The 20,128-nt window shown below is 43.1% G+C and overlaps 1 protein-coding gene across 1 annotated transcript in view; it reads left to right on the plus strand.

Moving 5' to 3' along the window:
- Positions 1–222: 222 nt before the first annotated feature.
- Positions 223–20,128, plus strand: part of PDE6B (phosphodiesterase 6B) — a 39,403-nt gene continuing 19,497 nt past the window's right edge. Inside the window, exons 1-14 of the mRNA XM_019555427.1 lie at positions 223–1,002; positions 3,567–3,719; positions 4,629–4,718; positions 6,655–6,795; positions 7,424–7,498; positions 7,583–7,647; positions 8,920–8,986; positions 9,145–9,192; positions 9,386–9,535; positions 11,551–11,694; positions 12,680–12,745; positions 13,412–13,558; positions 17,871–17,978; positions 19,037–19,146. Of these exons, the coding sequence (XP_019410972.1) occupies positions 601–1,002; positions 3,567–3,719; positions 4,629–4,718; positions 6,655–6,795; positions 7,424–7,498; positions 7,583–7,647; positions 8,920–8,986; positions 9,145–9,192; positions 9,386–9,535; positions 11,551–11,694; positions 12,680–12,745; positions 13,412–13,558; positions 17,871–17,978; positions 19,037–19,146 (1,766 nt within the window). The 5' untranslated portion in view covers positions 223–600. The remainder of the gene's footprint in view (positions 1,003–3,566; positions 3,720–4,628; positions 4,719–6,654; positions 6,796–7,423; positions 7,499–7,582; positions 7,648–8,919; positions 8,987–9,144; positions 9,193–9,385; positions 9,536–11,550; positions 11,695–12,679; positions 12,746–13,411; positions 13,559–17,870; positions 17,979–19,036; positions 19,147–20,128) is intronic.

Consider the following 20,128-nt stretch of genomic DNA (forward strand, 5'->3'; position numbering starts at 1 on the left):
TGATTTGTTGTAACAATCCTTTTATTTAAGCTAAATAGATCGACAGATGTAATATTCAGTGAAGCATGTTTCTCAGATGATCTGAGAGCAGGAATAATAAGATACTCACCTTGCTAGCAAGGGATTAGACATAAGCAGTATACCTTTAATTAGACTTTAAAGAGCTTATTTCAATATTTGCGGGGGGAGTTCCGTTTCTGTTGCTCAATATCATCTTTTCAGTCAGAAGGATACATCTTCACTGACTGTCAAGAAAAAAACACAGGGGATCTAAATATCCTAGGACTTCACTTTTGTTAACCCATCAAGATAAGGGAGGAGAAAAATGGACTTGCAGCTTTAGCACAAGTTATCTAATCTGTTTGCTTGAGAAAATCTGTCCTCCCACGGACTCACCTTCAATACTCTTAAGGAATACTTTCTTGATGACAATCACTCTGCTCACCGCTGGCTCACTCCTGGCCATCGCAGAAGCAGCGCTTTAGAGCACCAGATTGCATAGTATGAATCTTTAGGGACCGTATCAGCGGAAGAACAATCCTTGGACAGACAGCATTCCTGGGATATCACATAGCACGGGACCTAAGAGGGACATCCACCATGAGTCTTAGCGAGGATGAGGTGGAGAAGTTTCTTGATAGTAACCCTAGTTTTGCCAAGCAGTACTTTGACAAACACCTGAAAACAAATGAAAATGAGAGTGATATCCTGTTTGAATTAATCCAAGACATGCAGGAAAGCATCAACATGGAGAAGGTGGTTTTCAAGACCCTGAGAAGAATCAGCTCTCTCATCCATGCAGACCGCTGCAGTCTTTTTATGTACAGGCAGAGAAATGGCATAGCAGAGCTGGCTACCAGGCTTTTTAATGTACAAGAAGGAAGCACACTGGAGGAATGCTTCGTGACTCCAGACTGTGAAATTGTCTATCCTTTGGACATAGGTGTGGTGGGGCATGTGGCTCAAACCAAGAAAACAGTGAACCTCAAGAATATCCATGAGGTAGGTTTTCCATTGGTTTGCTCATTTAAAAGAAGATTCTATGAATGTTAGTAGAGTTGAGGAAAATGATAAACCGGTGTAAACCGTACAACTCTCATTTACTCTAATGACTTTATGGTGGAAACCAAAGAAATGTTTGTCATTCTTACTAAAATACCAAGAACCTATTTATACTGTTGCATTGAAATATTTCACTAATACACACTAAAGATGTGTATTAATTATGCCAGACTGTTAAAACAATGTTTTATAATTCAGTGTATTCTGCATCAAAATGGAAAAAAGAAAAGGTTACTTCTCCTTATGTAGTAGTTTGGCATAGCAAAAAAGAGCAGGTGCTGCATTCAATCCTGCCTCAATATACATGGACTAACTGGCAGAGGAACCAGAAGCCCTTATATTAAAAAAGTACAGAAATAGTCTTCTACCAGAGGATGGTTTTCTATTTCTGCAACTGGAGCAAGCAGAAGCAGTCCCATTCAAAGGTATTTTAATGAGCCAGAGAGAAAAGGTACCCTTGGTGTGTGAGTGTATACATATATAGATAGTCTGACAGTTTCCTTTGCATATCTACACACCTCCATCTAAAACAAAAATATGAACCATGTCCAAATATTCACCACAAAAATTATGCACTGTATTGTTGAATAGAAACTTCTGTTACCAAGAAGCTTTAATTGTATTGCCTTGTATAGTCCTGAATGTATTCAGCAACTGTGCACCCTAGTTGAATCACCCCTACTAAATCTAAACTACAGCAATTACAATCCGCTTGCTCTAATCTGAGTTATAAATCTAAAATCCATGTGACCCAAATATGATATCTGGGATTATTTCATCTATAGTTCTCTTGAAAAAAGTGAGACCATCTGTCTATTCATTCGTGCTATCCTCAGCACCGCAGTAACCAGGTGCCTAAACAAAATGTCCCTACTTTACAGCGTTCACATTAAATGTTGGTTTTGTTTTGTAATCATTATCGTGCAAAAGCTTCATCAGAAGCAGGTTATATTTTGCGAGTCACCCATAGTCGAGCAAATAAATTTCAGAGTAGTGATCCTGATATGAAGAAAGCACATGGCTCTAGCTTTTACAGTTGTTATTGTTATTTGGCGTCATTCCTTGCAAGCAGTAACTATTCATGATAGGCCCTGCTCACAGGTGGTGAAGAAGAGCCCTTCTCGTCACTAAGTATCATAGAGAACTTGAAAGATCCAGGTTCCCATATCTCATCTGATGTAGTGTCGCATAGAAAGTCAGTGGTGAGTTTGATGTGCTGCAGTAGTACATTTGTCAATCACAACTGGCTTGGATGCAGCATATTGAACTAGTCAGGCCTTGACAGCTCCTGTTTTTGGTCCCAGGTACACTGCATTGTAGCTTATGGACTCAACTATCATGGAAAGGGGGGTTTTAGGTCAACCAAAGGGTATGGCAGTTTCCTAAAGGCAGACAGGTCATCTGGGTATGCAGTAGAAAAGGTGAGACCAGGAGGGGATTATTTAGATGATATGCTCTCAAGCAGCTCTTTTGAATCCTTTCTCTTCTCTGTCTAGTTTTATTTAGGATCTAGGAGGCAATAGCATCCTCAAAGGGTATTACCAGGCCTCTCTCTTTTACTTCAGATGCCCAGGATCCTTTGGTTGCTCCAGCAGTCAAGCACAGGGCATACGCAGCTGCCCTGGAAGGGCAAAAAGGAGAAACCCCTAGTGCAGTAGAAACCCTGGGTGGCCCCTCACCAGCTCAATGTTACCCTTGCCTAGCAACCCTACTAACCAACAAGAGAGGGAGCAGATGTGTCATTGGTAGAGGATGGCAAAGAGCTCTAGAGACCCCTGGCTGTCTGTACAAACACAAGTCTTTTCTTGGCATATGTAGTCTTGCCCCACAATGATACAGTTTAGTCCTAGGACTAAACCACAATTCCTCTCCCTGGTTCCCAGAGGTGCTAATTCAAGCCTGCCTTAGAACAGTGACAGATTATTTCCCCTTCTACGTAAATTCAGTTTTTACTGAACTACTGTAGAGAGAAACATGGTTCAGCTCATCCCCCACCCATGCACCTCAGCTTTCAGTGATAAGAGTATAGTACCTCAAATCCCCTCTGTTCCTAAACCCTAAGTCCAAAGTTGCCCACACAAGGATGCAGAGGGCCTGCCCCAGGAATATATCTCAAAGTCAGTCTAATTCACGGGGAACTCCATGGGAGTTGTAGTGCATGACAGAGAAGAGAAAATTAAAATCAAAGGACCTTACAGTGATTGCATCTTAGAAGGATATTCTTGGAAAGGTGTTACAGGGTCCAGCAGCCTTTACCTTTGTCATATGTCAGGAATCTCTCTCAAGCTGGTGAGATCATTAGAAACAACAGAGAGAAGTGGAGGGAAATGCATATTAGTGCATTCCAGATGATTCCATGTTTCACCACGTTTTGCTTTTCTGCATAGATCAACGTTATTCCCTTAACCCGTCCAAAAGTATTTGGTCGGCAGTTTTTCTTGCCTAGTTTTCTCGCTTGCTAACAATTTGAATGATGCTTCATTTGGAAATTCTTTTTTGAACAGTGTGCACAATTCAGTACATTTGTTGATGAACTCACAGAATTTACTACGAAGTGCATCCTTGCAACACCCATCATGAACGGCAAAGATGTAGTTGCTGTGATCATGGCTGTCAATAAAACAGATGACACAAACTTCTCTGATGCTGATGAAGCAGTAAGTGTAAAAAGACTAAGTGTGGTCAGTTTCTGTAATGCACTTGCCTCTAACTACATACTGTAGACTTCTCTACACTGGGGATATTTGCACTTGTGTACACACATTAGTGCCATTTGCTCACCAGGAAACATTGCCCTGTTGCAAAACAGGCTTATCTGAGTCAAACATCAAGGCAAGTCACAGTGGCATTAACCTCATCTTACCCGAGTGGAAGGCAACATATCATATTTTACTGCATACAACATTCCCTGGAATAAAATACACACCAACTTTTTGAAAGGCAGAATAAAGAAAAAGATTTTTCCAGAGTTCTGGCTGTGTAGAACAGGAACAGAGCCTAATCTTTATGTGACTCTCTCTCCCTTTCCTGCTTATCTAAAATCTGAAACCCTTGGTGCTGCTGAAGACTAGTCTCCATTGGTGGATCTGTGATTTTGAAAAGAGCTAAAGAAACTCCAGGGCTGTGAAAATAGAAGACAGACCAGAAGCAGCTAGCAGACAGCAAAATTGCCTTAAGAAAGGTTAGCTTGATTAGTAGAACATCAATACCATTAAAAGGGAAAGACAACTCGTAATACCTGTGGAGTGAATAACAATGAGCCATTAAATTAATTCACTCCCTCAGCTGCCTGTGATGCCACTGCTGCTGCACTGTGGAGCAAGATTCAAAAAGTGCTTCTATTCAGGGCAAAAATTAGTTTCTCTACTTAAAACACGCACCCCAATTTTGGGGGCTGATTTTTTGGGAAAAGGTCGGTGTTATTTTGTGGTATGTGAGCAAATACAGTATTTACACTAGTTGTATACTGGATTGTAGCTGCTTGGGGTGCTAGAAACACACACACACACACACACACACACACACAGAGGCATGTTTAACACAATACTTATGGTTTACTTTTGCAGCTTTTCCTGAAGTATCTGAATTTTGCCTCCCTAAACCTGAAAATTTATCATTTGAGTTACCTTCACAATTGTGAGACACGAAGAGGTCAGGTAAGAAAACAGGACAAAGTCCCATAATTGCTTCCTCTTCCAATTTCAGGGCTGCACCTCCCACAGCTTTGCAGTTTAGATTCTTAGCCAGTCTATTTTAGTGACGTGTATCTGTGACATATGCCCCCCACTTCTAGTATTCTGGTACGTGGTGAATAACTGTTCCCAGTTCATTTTGGTTACATCCTTCATGATCTTATAGACCTCTGTCATATGCCCCCTCTGCCTCTTCCTTTCCAGTCTGGAGAGTTCCAGACTTTTCAGTCTTTTCTGGTATAAAAACTGCTCCATACTCCTGATCATCTTTCTTGTGCTTTTGTATTTCTTTTTTAAATCCATTACAGTCTTTTTGAGACATGGAGACCAAAATTGCTGGAGCAGAGTTCAGCCTTGTTTGTTTTGTTGGGTTTGGTCTGGTGGTTTAGTGGTCAAGCATGAAATGCCTCTTGGGGCAGTCTTTCAATAGAAATGGGAGCAAAAAAACCCCTACCCAGGTGCATCTACACATGCTGTTAGGGAACATGAATGAATTCCAGAGCTAATTGCACTGGAGTTTATTGCTCCTGAGTGCCGCATCAGCATGTGCACCCAGGAGTGCAGCACATTGAGCTTGGTGGCAGCAGCCCCAGTTGGCAGAAGGCCCAGGGGGTTGGCCTGCCACCCCAGGGCTGCTCCTCCTATCTCAATGTGCTGTGGAGGGGCTGGCTGGGGCACAAGGGTGCTTCACCATAGGGCTAGCTAGCAGGCGGCTCCTGCACTGAAGCACTCTCATGTCCCAGTCAGCCAGGGCAGCGTCTACATGTGTGCTGCTAAGAAGGTTTTACTCAGCAGCAGGATAGTACTTGTATTTGCAAGAACTAGCCTGCTATGGAGTAAATGAATCTACTCTGTCCTAGTAGGGGAGCACGTGTATGTATGTGATCTTTACTGCACAGCTAATTAGTCAACTGTACAATAAACGTCTCATGTATATGCACCCCTCACTTCTAACGTGGAGCTCAATATGTAAGAGATTATGCAATGTGTTCCATGACATAGTAAGAGTTGGGACACAGGAGGTCTCTTTCATGCTTCTGCCTACATGCTTTGGAGTTGCAGCCTCTGCACAGCTGTGGCTACTACACTGCTTCCAAGAGCCGGGCTAGTGGGAGAGTGAAGTGTAGACACACCCCTAACACCAGAAGGACAACTTGTGTGCTTCAAGTTAAGTACCTTAATCTTGGCCATACTGGTGCGTTGTAGATGCTGATCCCTCATTCCCCTCATTAACGTAAGATAGACTGTTGACTAGAACTGCTGGAGCATTTTTCCTCAAAGTGTCTTCTTGTTGGAATGTCGTGGTTCAATGAAACCACTTTTTTTTGCAGGAAAGTATGAGCTAGCTTTGACAAAGATTGAACTTCTACTCATGAGCAGAAAGCAATGAATCCATCCTCATCTAGGGTCAATGTTCAAGCCCCTACTATGTCCCATTCAGAGAGAGAATTTGAACCTCATTCTCTTGTATTCCAGACAAGTGCCCTAACTACAGGACTACCAGCACTCAGTTATTTTGGGGTTAAAATCTTCCTGATGTTCTTTTAACATTCTTTTTCATGTGATATGTTATTTAAAGTTACTTACAGAACAGATGCTTGCTCTCCTCAGCTTAATTTTAACCAGGTAATTTCTGTTTAAGAGTATAGAACTATTGCATTATGCAGTGTAAGGAGGGATTTTACAAAGTACTTAGAGCTGGTCTGGCTCTGCTCCTAATGAGGTCAGTGAAATATCCTGCCCTAGTAATACAGCTTAAGTCAGCAACATTTTCAGGCTCTTTGGACAAGTATACTCTTTAATTCAAAACTGGTGATATCAGAGTATTATTTACTTATTTTTCCAAGTACAGTGAGTTTCCCAGAGAACACTATCTTCAAGTTTCATTTTTATTCTGTAGGTGCTGTTGTGGTCAGCTAACAAGGTGTTTGAGGAACTGACAGATATTGAGAGACAGTTCCACAAAGCCTTTTACACAGTGAGAGCCTATTTGAACTGTGACAGATACTCTGTGGGCCTCCTGGATATGACCAAAAAGAAGGTAAGCGTTCACATGTTATATTAATGCAGTCAGTTTCTCTGGGCTGCTGCTAAACAGAGGTGGGGCAATCTCTGGGACTAAGCTTTGCCTTAGTAGTACAAATCAGTTCTGCATAGAGGTGTAACTAGGGAATTTGGTGCCCTGGGCTAGAGCGGGCAGAAGGGAGGCTTCCAAATACTTACCTCTTTGCACAGGGGCTGCTGCAGGTGCTTGGCAGTGCAGACTGCTGCTGTTGCAGCATGGGCTCCCCAGAGGCTGCCATTCTGGTTACCCTTTTAAATTGGCATCTGAGCGTATGCCCTGCTCATCTACCCCTAGTTAGGTTACCAGCTAGGGAAGCAACAGGATTATTAGTACTGTTTGCACAAAGCCAAAAACACGAAATGCCAAAGGCATGCTAAGAATATGGGGAGAGAGAAAGAAGAGAAACTGGTACTGGGTTCTAGTGAAGGGGTAGTGATCCAAGCGATCAGGGACTGGGCAAGGAGAATGTTTTTGTAATGTAGTTTACATTTAACTTAAAGAGCACCGAAGAGGTGGAAGACCAATGGACAATCATTGGGTGTTTTGTGGTCTGATGCAGGGAACACTTTTTCCTGCACTAAAATTGTTATTTTTTAATAAACAGGAATTTTTCGATTTGTGGCCAGTTCTATTAGGTGAAGTTCCACCTTATTCAGGAGCCCGGACTCCTGATGGCAGAGTAAGTACTTGACTAGAAACCTGCTCCCCACTGATTGTTTATTCTCTCTTCAGGAACTTTAACCATTATTTTTTTAATTTATAGGAAATAGTATTTTACAAGGTCATTGATTATATCTTACATGGAAAGGAAGACATCAAAGTTATCCCGTGAGTAGATTAAACTTTGGTACACTGTACCTATGGCTATTTCTATCATTTCTGTATTATGACCATTTTTTGCTTGACCAAACAAGTGTCCACTGAATAGTAGGGCTGAGCATGTGTCAGTATTTGGATTAGAAGCACTTTGGGACAGGGTCCATCTTTTTGTCCTGTTCTTGCACAGCATCTGACACACAGAGATGCTCACAGGGAGCATCTACACATGTCATTAATGCACAGCAATAAACTGCAGAGCTTATTGTGGGCCATATCCAGGAGGCCCACAGAGCTTATTGCTCTGTAGTTTATTGCTCTGGGCAAGCTCCTAGGCACGCAGTTGACACATGCGCCTGGATGGCAGCACATTGAGCCAGGTTGCAACAGCTGGCAGAGTCTCTGGGGGTCAGCCTGCCAGCCCAGGGATGCTCCAGCTGGGTTCAGTGTGCTGTGGAGGGGCTGGCTGGGGCACAAGGGTGCTTCAGCACAGGGCTAGCCAGCAGGTAGCCCCCTCACTGAAGCACCCTTGTGTCCCAGCCAGCTTCTCCGCAGCTGTCTCTATGTACGCTGCTGCACACAAAAGAACTTTGCAGCAGAGTAATACTTGTACATACTTGTATTTACAAGTATTACCCTGTTGCAGAGTTTATTAGTTTAATGCACCCTAATAGGGACATGCATGTAGACGCTGATCCGTTTACTGCCCAGTTAATTAGGCAACTGCACAGTAAACATCTTGTGTAGATGTGCCCACCTATCACAAGGGCTCTGTTAATTCATTTATTTAATCCATTTTTATCCCATTTATGACAATAAAGCAGCATGCAAAGCCTAGCCTGAGCAAGGCATGCAGAATTAGGCCTATCATATTTGACTTTACTCTCTTTTTTCTGTATATATTTAAGTTGAGAGACACCAGCCACATTCCCAGTCCAATTTCATATGCCATTATGCTTTTTTACATAAAACAGAATCATTAGAAATTGCAATATTCTATGAATTGTCCTTTATGGACTCCTTGGTTTGAATCTTCTAGTTCATCTATTGCCATGTTTGTTGGTAGTGAAAGGCTAATTTTGTAAGCTTTTGGTTGCATGAGTCAGTCCTTGCTCACATAAAGAAAGTCTTGGAAAACAACAGAACTAACTGCATGTCTAAAAATTAGCCATGCCAGTGTTTGCTGTATGATTAGTCAGATACATTTCACCTCTGCAAAAATTTCTGCAACCTATACATAAATGTACATTCAGAATCTTCCTTCCACCTTTTTGTTTCATGCAGAAATCCCACAGCAGATCACTGGGCTCTTGTTACTGGGCTCCCAACATATGTAGCTGAAAGTGGTTATGTAAGTATTTAACTCAAATTACATAAACAGTTTCAGAAGTGAAGCTGAGTTAATGCTTAGTTTGTACAATTGAAGCTTTAACTGCTTGAACTAAACCACCAAGCAGAACAGATTGATTGTTTTAACTCAATTTTGAAAATGTTTTTGTCATCTTCTAGATCTGCAACATTATGAATGCAGCTGCAGATGAAATGTTTAAATTTCAGGTACTGTAAAAGCTCTCATACTTATTAAGAATTCCTCTGTGCTTCCAAACATATAATTGAAATTCAATATTATATATACGATACCCTTTAACTTGTAGCAATAGTGAATGTGCTTTAAAATAAAATAAAAAAAATTATGCATTAAAAATACAATTTGTGTATTCAACATTTTTCTGCTTGCTGTTGCTTCAAGGAAGGTCCTCTAGATGAATCGGGATGGACTATCAAAAATGTTCTATCCATGCCAATAGTTAACAAAAAAGAAGAAATTGTTGGTGTTGTCACATTTTACAACAGAAAAGATGGGAAGCCATTTGATGAACAAGACGAAACTCTCATGGAGGTATAATTATTCTCTGTCATTGAAAGCAATTTATGTCCGATGGTCATTGCCTAAATGACAATAAACTATTGTTGAAAGCATGCACAGTGGCATGTATGGCCTATGACATTTTGCAACTGTGTAGTGTTTTGTAGGTATGAGTTAATTTGATGTGGAAATTCAAAGAATCGTTTCCTAAGTCCAAGTGGATCTAGGTAATCTTGACTTCAAGGGCACCTATACACATGCCAGATGTCTGCTCTAATGTAGGCTAATTAGCGTCCCTGCATTTCAGAATGAGCTCCTCAAATGAGCTTTAGGTAAAGTTTCCCTGCCACCATTTTGAAGCATGGGATGGTGTTGGAGCCTCTCTAATTAAAGTGCCACCCCCCGCCGCTCCATCCCCGGAGCATGTATAAAGATGCCCTAATAGTCTATTTAGCTTCTAAAAACATTGGCACCACCATCTAGCTCCTGTGCACTCAAATATTTTAATGAAGTCATTTGGAACCTTACTATCTAACCCATCCCAGTAACAGAAACAATTTGCAGGAAATACAATTGGACAGATATTCCAGAATACATCGACACTATTGTAAGAATATGTTTCATGCCCAGCTATTGGGCATGAGGTGTTTATAGCATCTAATTCTGGCATTCTTCTGTACAACAGCAAACAGTCAGGTGCCATTTCCACTATGTGCATTAGAGTAAAAGAGTAAGAATGAAGCTGTAGGGGGTTGGAGGATACTTCAAGTATGATTCATAAAATGGCTTAAATTCAAACCTGGCAAAAACAAAACTGCTGAAGTCAGCAACTGAACCTTCCTACAACAGTGGAAAGCCCATGGGTTGAACACCACTGACCTAAAGCATTGGTGCTAAGAAATATCAGAGAACATTAAAGACCCATTAGTTTCAAATGCTAAAAATAAAATTAGTTTTACTAGAATAAGGACTGCTGGAGAGAAGGTAGGGACCCGATTCTATTCCGCTTATGGGGCATTTAAAGTCAATTTAGGCACTTACGTGAGTTTGTATTCTACCCTCCTCAAGTTCCTGAAAATTGATTAATGCATCTACTTTTGTAATCCGCTATCAGCTAAACTTCAAGATTGAATCACAGCCCCTCCCCAATAAGGATGAAGAGGACCCTCTGGTACTTGGGGAGGGTGGTATTGAATTTCATAACTTTGCTGTGACATTGTTGACCGTGAATACCCAGCTCATTTGAAAAGGCTGGAAGCACACTGAGGCCAGATCTTGTTTTTACACCCACCATTACAGGTTTTTGTAACATATAAATAAGAGAAATGTTATGGTTCTCAAGTATGTTCTCCTCAGCCCCTAGAAGATGCTACATTTATCACACAGTTAACATGTTAATCATGCAATAAATTGTAAAATACCACAAATTCAACCAATTTATTGTCCCATAAAATGACAAAACTTCTACAAAGATGTTCTACATTTAATGCCTGGGCTTCCTGGCACATGGATTTAGAGGTGTTGTGTGGGGATGCCAGTGGGCTGCATCATGAATGGTTTTCAACTTGCCAGGATCACCATCCGAGTTCTACCCGTTCCAACAAGGTGAAGCACTATGCCCGCATTTGTGTGATTGGGATTTGACAAATTTTATCCCTAATCCTAAAAACTGCATGTTCTACCATGCGCGTGTGGGATCAGATCCCATAGTGCCATTACATTAGTGTCTAACTGTTGCCTAGAAATATGGCAGTAGCAGTAATTGAGATGTCCAATAGCATAACAGTGGTGGTGGGGAAAGGCAGAGCTCCTGGTGCAGAGAATGGGGATCAGCAATACAAAAAGAGAAGAGTCTGCATTTCTGGACCAACTACTGCCATGCTGCTGGCAGTGCAGTGGGTGCGCTGCCATGCCTGTGTGTCACTGTCACCCAGGGAGTTCAGCCATTATGTTACATCTCTGAAGATATCTTTATGTTTTTGAGGGCAGTGGGAGGGAAGGAAGAAGCTCAGCTACTTCATTGTTTCCTTTTTTCTCTCCTTTTTAAGTCCTTGACACAGTTCCTGGGCTGGTCCGTACTCAACACAGACACATATGACAAGATGAACAAGCTGGAGAATCGAAAAGACATTGCTCAAGACATGGTGCTCTACCATGTGAAATGCGACAAGGATGAAATTCAGGATATCTTGGTATTGAAGCTAAGCTTAATGATTTACTGTTGAAGTCTAAACTAGTCCCAGTCTAATAGTATATCCCATCTGCAAAAACTTGTCAGCGTAGCTCCTTTCATCCCAAGCGTGTTTTATTTTACCACATGCATTTCTAAAGCACCCGCCAAATCTGAGCTTGCATTCCAAAGTAACTTAACAGTCTTCCTTGGAATGGGCCATATTCCCTTCTGCCTTGAGGTGCATGACTTTCAAGAGGGGGCAAACTCCAGTAACTTTTCCCTCAGAGCTTTCAGGACTCCTGCACAGAGAGAAGGGTCTTGCTGTGTAGCAGCTATTGCCTGCACATAGTTTTCCCTTTGACACTATGTTGCAAACACCTCCAAGGAGGGAAGGCAGCTGTCAAGGGTGTAAAAAAGGTGAGAATGTAAACCAAAACTTTATTAATGCTTAGTGTTAGTCACTTGTATGTCAGTGTTAGACTATCTAGAGATTCATCCTAGGTTTGGAGTGTTAAACTGGGTTCTTCCCATTCTGTGTATCATTAAAAAGACAGCTTCAGGGCTAGTATAGCCCTTAAAACTGCTGCAGCCCATTAGTAACAGAAGGGTTTACAGAGATATTACCAAGAAAATAACCTAATGACAATGGGGTGGTTATAAGTTTTAGTTTATCCTGCCAAACCCCTGTGGCTTGGGATGACATGTGGGAGAGAGAACCCAGCTTGGTCAGGGTGAGTGTGGAAGACTAACAATTTTTCCATTTGCAAACTATGCAAAATTACATGTGGAGGTGATAGAGAGACAGTAAGTAGGGGCATCAATGCCACTTTTGGAGCTACTTTATAATAGAGAATTGCCCTTTAAAGGCAGTAATGGAAGCAAAGCTCAGAAAAGAAAATGGATTTGGAATTTAAAAGCTGCTCACAACTGAATTCCCTAATGCCATGTAGACTTCACCACGATTAGAGTCAACAGTGAAAATAACATATATGTCATCTTCGTAGCCAACACGAGACAGACTGGGGAAAGAACCACATGAGTGCGAAGAAGAAGAACTGGCAGAAATACTGGTAAGAGTCATACATGGTTGACTTGACAACAAAGGCAGATAAGTATTTGCTGGGCAGAAGCAGGAAAGAGTTGTCATTTTGTACTGGCCCATCGGTGAAGCAGCTCAACATCTCCTAAGAATAGAAACAACATCCCTCTCTCCTTCCCCTGCCCCACACAGACACCTGGAGTATCATATCTTAGAATAGTATGTTGTGGCATGGTATGGCCCATCTTCCAGAGGCAGTGCCTCCAGAACTCCTGGGGAGGGGCTCCTTTGTATTCCCCCAAGTACCAGGAAACACTTAAAGTTTTGTGCCTCTGCAGAGAACCAGCTGTGGTCCACTTGGATCCTCCACACAGTCTGCTACCTCAAGCAAATAGAGAGAGAGATCTAGAGCCAAGTGGCTCTGTAAGACCCTGGAGCCAAGTTTGATCCTTGAAGGCTGGTGTGTCAAATCTACCAGGATACTGTTTAAACAACAAAAGAGCAAGCAAAATATATGACAGCTTGTATATATGGTGACCTGTAACACCAATCAACCCACGTCTCATTATGCTAAGGGGGCAGGTCTGAAACAGCAATATGCTAGTGGGAATACTAAGAAGGAGAGCTGTGCTGCTTGCAACTATGTCTGTGAATGGCACAAGGAACACACAATCTAGCCCATCTATTCCTTTTCCAGCGTGATCAACTCCCAGACCATGATGAATCTGAAATCTACGAGTTCAGGTTCTCTGATTTTGAGTACTCTGAGCTTGACCTCGTGAGGAGTGGAATTCAGATGTACTATGAGCTTGGCGTGGTGAAAAAATTCCAGATTCCACAAGAGGTAGGTGACAGTTGTTGGCAAGCTGTTACAGAGAAATGTCTGTGGACTTCCACCTCAACTTGGTAGCTCTGGACAGCAGACCTAGAGCCCAGCACCTAGAAGCTAACGGGTATAGTCACAGGTTATGCTGCTGTTAGTGGCATCATCAAAAGGCACAGTAGCTCTCTGTGCTGCACTCAGGAAGTCTGACAGAAGCATGCAAAGCTTTAACTCTAGCTGGCATGAATGACATCACCCACAAAGCAACAGCTATGTGCTCCAGTGGTGATGGTACATGCCCACCAAAAATACTGAGTGCTTATTTCTGCTGCTAGCCTATTCTGAAGCCTGTCCCCTTGAAGCCTGGTTGCTATTGACAGTCAATCCAACTAGGTTAAAGCTAGTAGCTAGACAATGCTTAATACCCAGGTAAACGACATTAAAGTTCCCTGGGAAATGCCTACATACGTTGCGCTCAGTTTCCCAATGGAAGTGCAGACAGACTCACAGGCAGAATTTTTTAGCCACCAGTGAAGTCTGTTGCCACCTACTGGAAGCTGGATGTACACACATAGTAGTGAAAGCAAATCAAGCCCACTGTAAAGCCAAATCATCATCCATTGCCTTGTACCGTGTGTCATTGTTTGCCCCATACAAACTGCTGGTATTAGTTTTAACGAGTGGATGAGTATGCTTGGGGAGCTCTTTGCACAGATTTAAGTAACCTGGCCATAGCAAGTGCAAGAGCCCAGGACAACTTGGCAGCATCAATATGAGAGGTGTAGTTAGTTGTGTAATTCTGAAGTCAGTCAAAAGGCCGGGTAGATACACACCTTTTTAAACTAACTAAATAAGGTATATACAGGGAGAGCACAATCTTTTGTGAAGCCAAGTTCACTTCTTCAGATACTGGTTCACAAAAACTTGCATGATCTCTCTCTCTCTCTTATTTACCGTATTTAAGTGGATCCAAGACGACCTCCCAATAATTATATTCTATACATGGAAAATGTATACATTTGTTATAATTTTCCATGTACAGAATCTAATTTTTGGAGCATCGTTTTAAATTTGTGCTCCCACCACTGCAGTGCGGAAAGCAGTAGTAGGGGGGCACATGATGGGGGGAGCACAAGGTGGCAGGTACTGGGGGGGCAGCAGAAGGTGCAGACAATGGAGAAGGCAGTGAGGGGGCAGGCAGTGAGGGAGTAAGTGGGGGTTCAAGTAGCTTCCCCCTTGCCCCCTGTCTCCCCACCACTTGTGCCTCCTTTTGCCTGCCCCCCTGCTGCCTTTGGCCCCCATAGTCTCAGGCCCCCTTCCCCCTTCCACTATCGTCCCCCCTGCAGCCTCTGTCCCCACCGCACCTCCCCACCGTATTGCAAGTCCTATTGAAGCTTTGACTAGGGAGGAGTACAAGACCATTCCTTAGTCTTGCAGGCATGAAATCAGGAAGTAGATCTGTGTGAAGTGGCTAGTATTTGCTTTGGATTTGGATTCAGCTGATTCGGGGGGGGCAGTGATTCAATTTGGTGATTTGAATCACTGTCCTGAATCGATTCAGTCAAATCTGATTCGGAGATTTGGCTGCCGCCAAATCGGCTGAACCAAACAGGTCCCATCCCCCACCTGCCCTTTCAGTTCTGTCAATGACTGCCCCACCCAGCCCCAGCATCCTTGCTCTTCAAAAATATCCCTGACAGCTGCTGCAGCAGCTGGTGAGTGCAGAGCTTTTTTTTTCTCCCTTCTTTTTTTTTAAGTGCCTGGATGCTAGGGCCAGGTGGGACAGACATTAATGGGGCTGGGAGAGCAGGTGGGGAATAGGGGCTCATGGCAGAGCCCCCCCCTCCACACAGCGCGGGGCAGTTGGGGACAGCAGGGATCGCCCCTCTGCTTGGCAGGAGCTGGTGAGTGTGAGTTTTTGTTTTTTTTGTTTTTTGTTTTTTTAAAGCACCAGGATGCTGGGGCCAGGTGGGACAGCCATTGATGGGGCATGGGTTGGGGGGCTGTAGGAGCAAGCAGGGGATGGGGTCTGGTGGGGGGTCCCCCCCATGGTCCTCTACCCCCTTCTTCAGCCCCACCTCCTCCTTCACCCCTTACCTACTGGCACAGAGCCTGGGTCCAGCTTCTTGCAGCAGTGAGCGGGGACTGCTCAAATCACCAAATCTTCCTCCAAATTTTTTCCAAATTGATTCGGAGGCTTTGAATCAATTTGGACCTTTTTATTGATCTCCTGATTCAGTTAGATTTGGCTGCCGAATTGGGCCAAATCTCCTCTGAATCGAATCACTATCTGAAGCTTCTCACAGGCCAAAGCACAATTTGAGTTGCAGCTAGCAACAGACGTGAAGGGTAATAAGGAGGGTTTCTAGAAACATGTCAGCAACAAGAGGAAGATCAGGGAAAATGTGGGTCCTTTACTAAACAGGGAAGGCAACCTAGTGACAGATGAGGTGGAAAAGGCTGAAGTACTCAATGCCTTTTTCAACTTAGTCTTCACAGGCAAGGTCAGCTCCCAGATTACTGCACACCTAGCAGCACAGTTTGGGAAGGAAGTGAGCAGCCAACAGTAGCAAAAGAATGGGTTACGGACTATTTAGAAAAGCTGGACATATACAAGTCCTTGGGGCCTGATGTGATACACTCAAGGATGCTGAGGGAGTTGGCTGATGTGATTGCAAAGCCACTGGTCATCATCTTTAAAAACTCATGGCAATCGGGAGAGATCCTGGGCGATTGGAAAAGGGCAAATATAGTGCCTATCTTTAAGAAAGGGAAGAAGGAGGATCTGGGGAACTACAGACTGGTCAGCCTCACCTCAGCCTCTGGAAAAAATCATGGAGCCAAGTCCTCAAGCAATCCATTTCTAAGCACTTGGAAGAGGAAAAGGTCATTAGGAACAGTCAGCCTGGATTCCCCAAGGGCAAATTATGCCTGACCAACCTGATTGCCTTCTATGATGAAATAACTGACTCTGTGGATATGGGGAGAGCAGTGGACATGATATACCTTGACTTTAGCAAGGATTTTGATATGGTCTCCCACAATATTCTCTCTAGCAAGCTAAGGAAGTCTGGGGTGGATAAATGGACTGTAGGTGGATAGAAAACTGGATGGATCAATGGGTTTAGAGTGTAGAAGTCAATAGCTCAATGTCTAGTTGGAAGCCAGTGTCAAGTGGAGTGCCCCAGGGGTTGGTCCTGGGGCCAGTTTTGTTCAATATCTTTGTCAATAACCTGGAAAATGGGATGGAATGTACCCTCAGCAAGTTTGCAGATGACACCAAGCTGTGGGGAGTAGTGGATATGCTGGAGGGTAGGACTAGATTCAGAGAGACCTAGACAAATTGGAGGATTAGGCCAAAAGAAATCTCATGAGGTTCAATAAGGACAAGTGCAAAGTCCTGCACTTAGTGCGGAACAGTCCCATACAACAGTACAGGCTGGGGACCAACTGGCTAAACAGCAGCTTTGCAGAAAAGGACCTGGGAGTTACAATGGACAGTAAGATGAATATGAGCCAATAGTGTGCCCTTGTCGTCAAGAAGGCTAATGGCATACTGGGCTGCATTAGGAGAAGCACTGCCAGCAGACAAGGGAAGTGATTCTTCCCCTCTATTCGACACTGGTGTGGCCACATCTGGAGTCCCATGTCCAGTTTTCGGCCCCCCACTACAGAAAGGATGTGGACAAATTGGAAAGGGTCCAGTGGAAGGCAATGAAAATGGTTAGGGGACTGAGGCACATGACTTCTGAGGAGAGGCTGAGAAAACTCAGCTTATTCAGTCTAGAGAAGAGAAGACTGAGGGGAAATTTAATAGCAGTCTTCAGCTACATGAAGGGTGGTTCCAAAGAGGATGAAACTAGACTGGTCTCACTGGTGGCATATAACAAGAGCAAGGAGCAATGGGGTCAAGTTGAAGCAAGGGAAATTTAGGCTAGATATTGGGAAGAACTTTCCTACTAGGAGGGTAGTAAGACACTGGAACAGGCTACCCAGAGAGGTGGTGGAAGCTCCATCCTTGGAGGGTTTTAAGACCCAGCTAGACAAAACTTTGGCTGGGATACTGCTGCTGTGAGCAGGGAGTTGGACTAGATAATCTCATGAGGTCCCTTGCAACTCTCATTTTCTATGACTATTGTACTTGAGGCTCCTTCCTAACATAGTGAGAACTTGCTCAGTTATAGGCTATAAAAAGAATATAAATAACCCAATAGTATTGACTGATTTTTATTTTTCAACAGCTATATTTTCAACCACTCATTTTTCCCAGCATTAAAAGAACTTGTTTCCTTTGGAGATGTACTAATACCCTCTTCCCACTTTCCAATTGCAGGTACTGGTAAGATTTGTGTACTCAGTCAGCAAGGGTTACAGGAGGATTACTTACCACAACTGGCGCCATGGCTTCAATGTTGCACAAACCATGTTCACGCTTTTAATGGTATTCTACTACTGCTCCTGTGTTTTTTCTCTTAGTTTTATGGCATCATTTTGTTTACAGTGTGTTTTATGTAATTAACAGAAGCATCTCTTAGATGTCCGTAAAAATATCTGCAAGCATTCCTTTGTCTTTGTAAAAGCCTTATTTCAGTAATAGTATAAAACATATCCCTCTCTACTACCATTAATGCTAAGAAAGTGGATCTTGGTCTCCACTGAGGCACTGGTGTCCATCAGATTATCATTCTATCACTGTTTCTAGCTGCCATCCTTAATCCCTCAGCCCAAATGTCTGTTTGAGCTAAACATCTGAAACTGAAACCCTGACTTGAATCCAAAAGGTGGTGTTTGTAGCAGCACCTTTTCTTCAAGAATTTAATAGGACTTCATGACCGAGGACAGCCAGACTGGTGACAGTTTTTAAATGAAAAAAAAAGATGTTTTCGCTCATGTACTGTCCAACCCCAAACAGGAATAGCTGCTATAACCCCCAGGCTGACTGGAGGGGAGGAAAACTGTTCTCTCTTAGCAGGTCCAAGGGATAGAACTACTCCAAAGACAAATGCAAAAGCAAAGCACTTGCTCCTGAGGCAGCAGAGCAGGCCCTCTCCTTAGGCATGATACAGAAAGGATTATGAATCATGCTTCTCCCTTGGGTGACAAAGCTTCATATGGACCCATGCCCAAAGAAACCTGGAGTATCTTTTGCCTGAGTTTTGTGCTCTGACTCTAAATCCCTGTCTTCTTGCTCTGCAGTAATGTTAACAAGATAGCCCAATGCTATCTTGGGCTAAGTAACTTTAGAAGACCTACGAAGGAGGATGCATGAGATGCATGTAGTACCCACACACACCTGCTCTAATTTTGAAACACCTGTTCTGGTTTCCCCTGTACCTTTTCCAAGTTCTTGCTAATTCCAGCGCACTGTATATTTGGCTTCATTAAAATGTCACATTTTAGTTCTTCGTGTTTAATATAATAGATTTCAAACAGAGCAGCCACACTGACGTATTTTTCCTTTGGTGATACTAACAAAATTCTGCAATTCTCTTCTTCTAGACTGGCAAATTGAAGCGTTACTATACAGACCTTGAAGCCCTTGCTATGGTAACTGCAGGTTTATGCCATGACATTGATCACAGAGGAACCAACAACCTTTATCAGATGAAGTAGGCACTTTTTTATTGTTTTCAATAATTATATCCAATGTTTGCATGGGGGGGGGGTGGTTGCAGAGGGATCAAACTAGGTTCAGAACAGCTCCTGATTTAGGGTGCAGGCAGAGAACAGCATCCATTGTAAGCTGTCACAGTCTGATGTGATTTAACTGGTGAGGAAACCTGTAGTTCTCTTGTGCTCTTTAGGCTACTGGAGGCCACCAGTAATAGGAGTTTGGCTCAAGCTGTCTGTCAAGACAGATCTTTGAGCTATGGAGACATTCTCCCAAAATGCATGGTCCCAAGCACAAGAGCACATTTCTGCCCACTAAATTGACCCACATGATATGATATCACTGGTTAGCCAGGCCTCTTTTAAATGATTAATGTACCCTCAGGTCAGGACACCTGCTCTCAGCTGCTTGCTGGCTGTGCTGCCCAGCTGTTCTCATATACCCAAGAGATCTCTGTGGCTAGTGAAACACCATATGGATGCTGCTCAGGGAGCTGGTGGTTGGGTTTTTTTCCCCCATACACATGCACACACCTTTTGTACAACAGTGAAGACTCTCTTAGGATTTAGCTACCTTAGGATGTGAATGACAGACCTTAACACTAGGACTGCACAGTTGTTCAGTTACAGCCTAGGAAAATGGGCAAGAGCTGATGCTTTTCCTATCATTTTTTGACATATATTTTTTGAAATCACTTACGTGAAAAATAAAACCAAAAGACCCTAACTGTGCTGTGTTATAAGGGTTCACTTGTAAATGAGAGTTTATAAGTAGTTTCATAGATTTCATAGACATTAGGGCTGGAAGGGACCTCGGGAGATCATCGAGTCCAGCCCTCTGCCCAAGGGCAGGAAGTCAGCTGGGGTCATAGGATCCCAGCAAGATGAGCATCCAATTTACTCTTGAAGGTGTTCAATGTAGGTGCTTGAACCACCTCCGCTGGCAGACTGTTCCAGACCTTGAGGGCTCGGACAGTAAAG

Source organism: Crocodylus porosus, unplaced genomic scaffold (genome assembly GCF_001723895.1).
Source record: "Crocodylus porosus isolate Cpor-Errol unplaced genomic scaffold, CroPor_comp1, whole genome shotgun sequence".
NCBI lineage: Eukaryota > Metazoa > Chordata > Crocodylia > Crocodylidae > Crocodylus > Crocodylus porosus.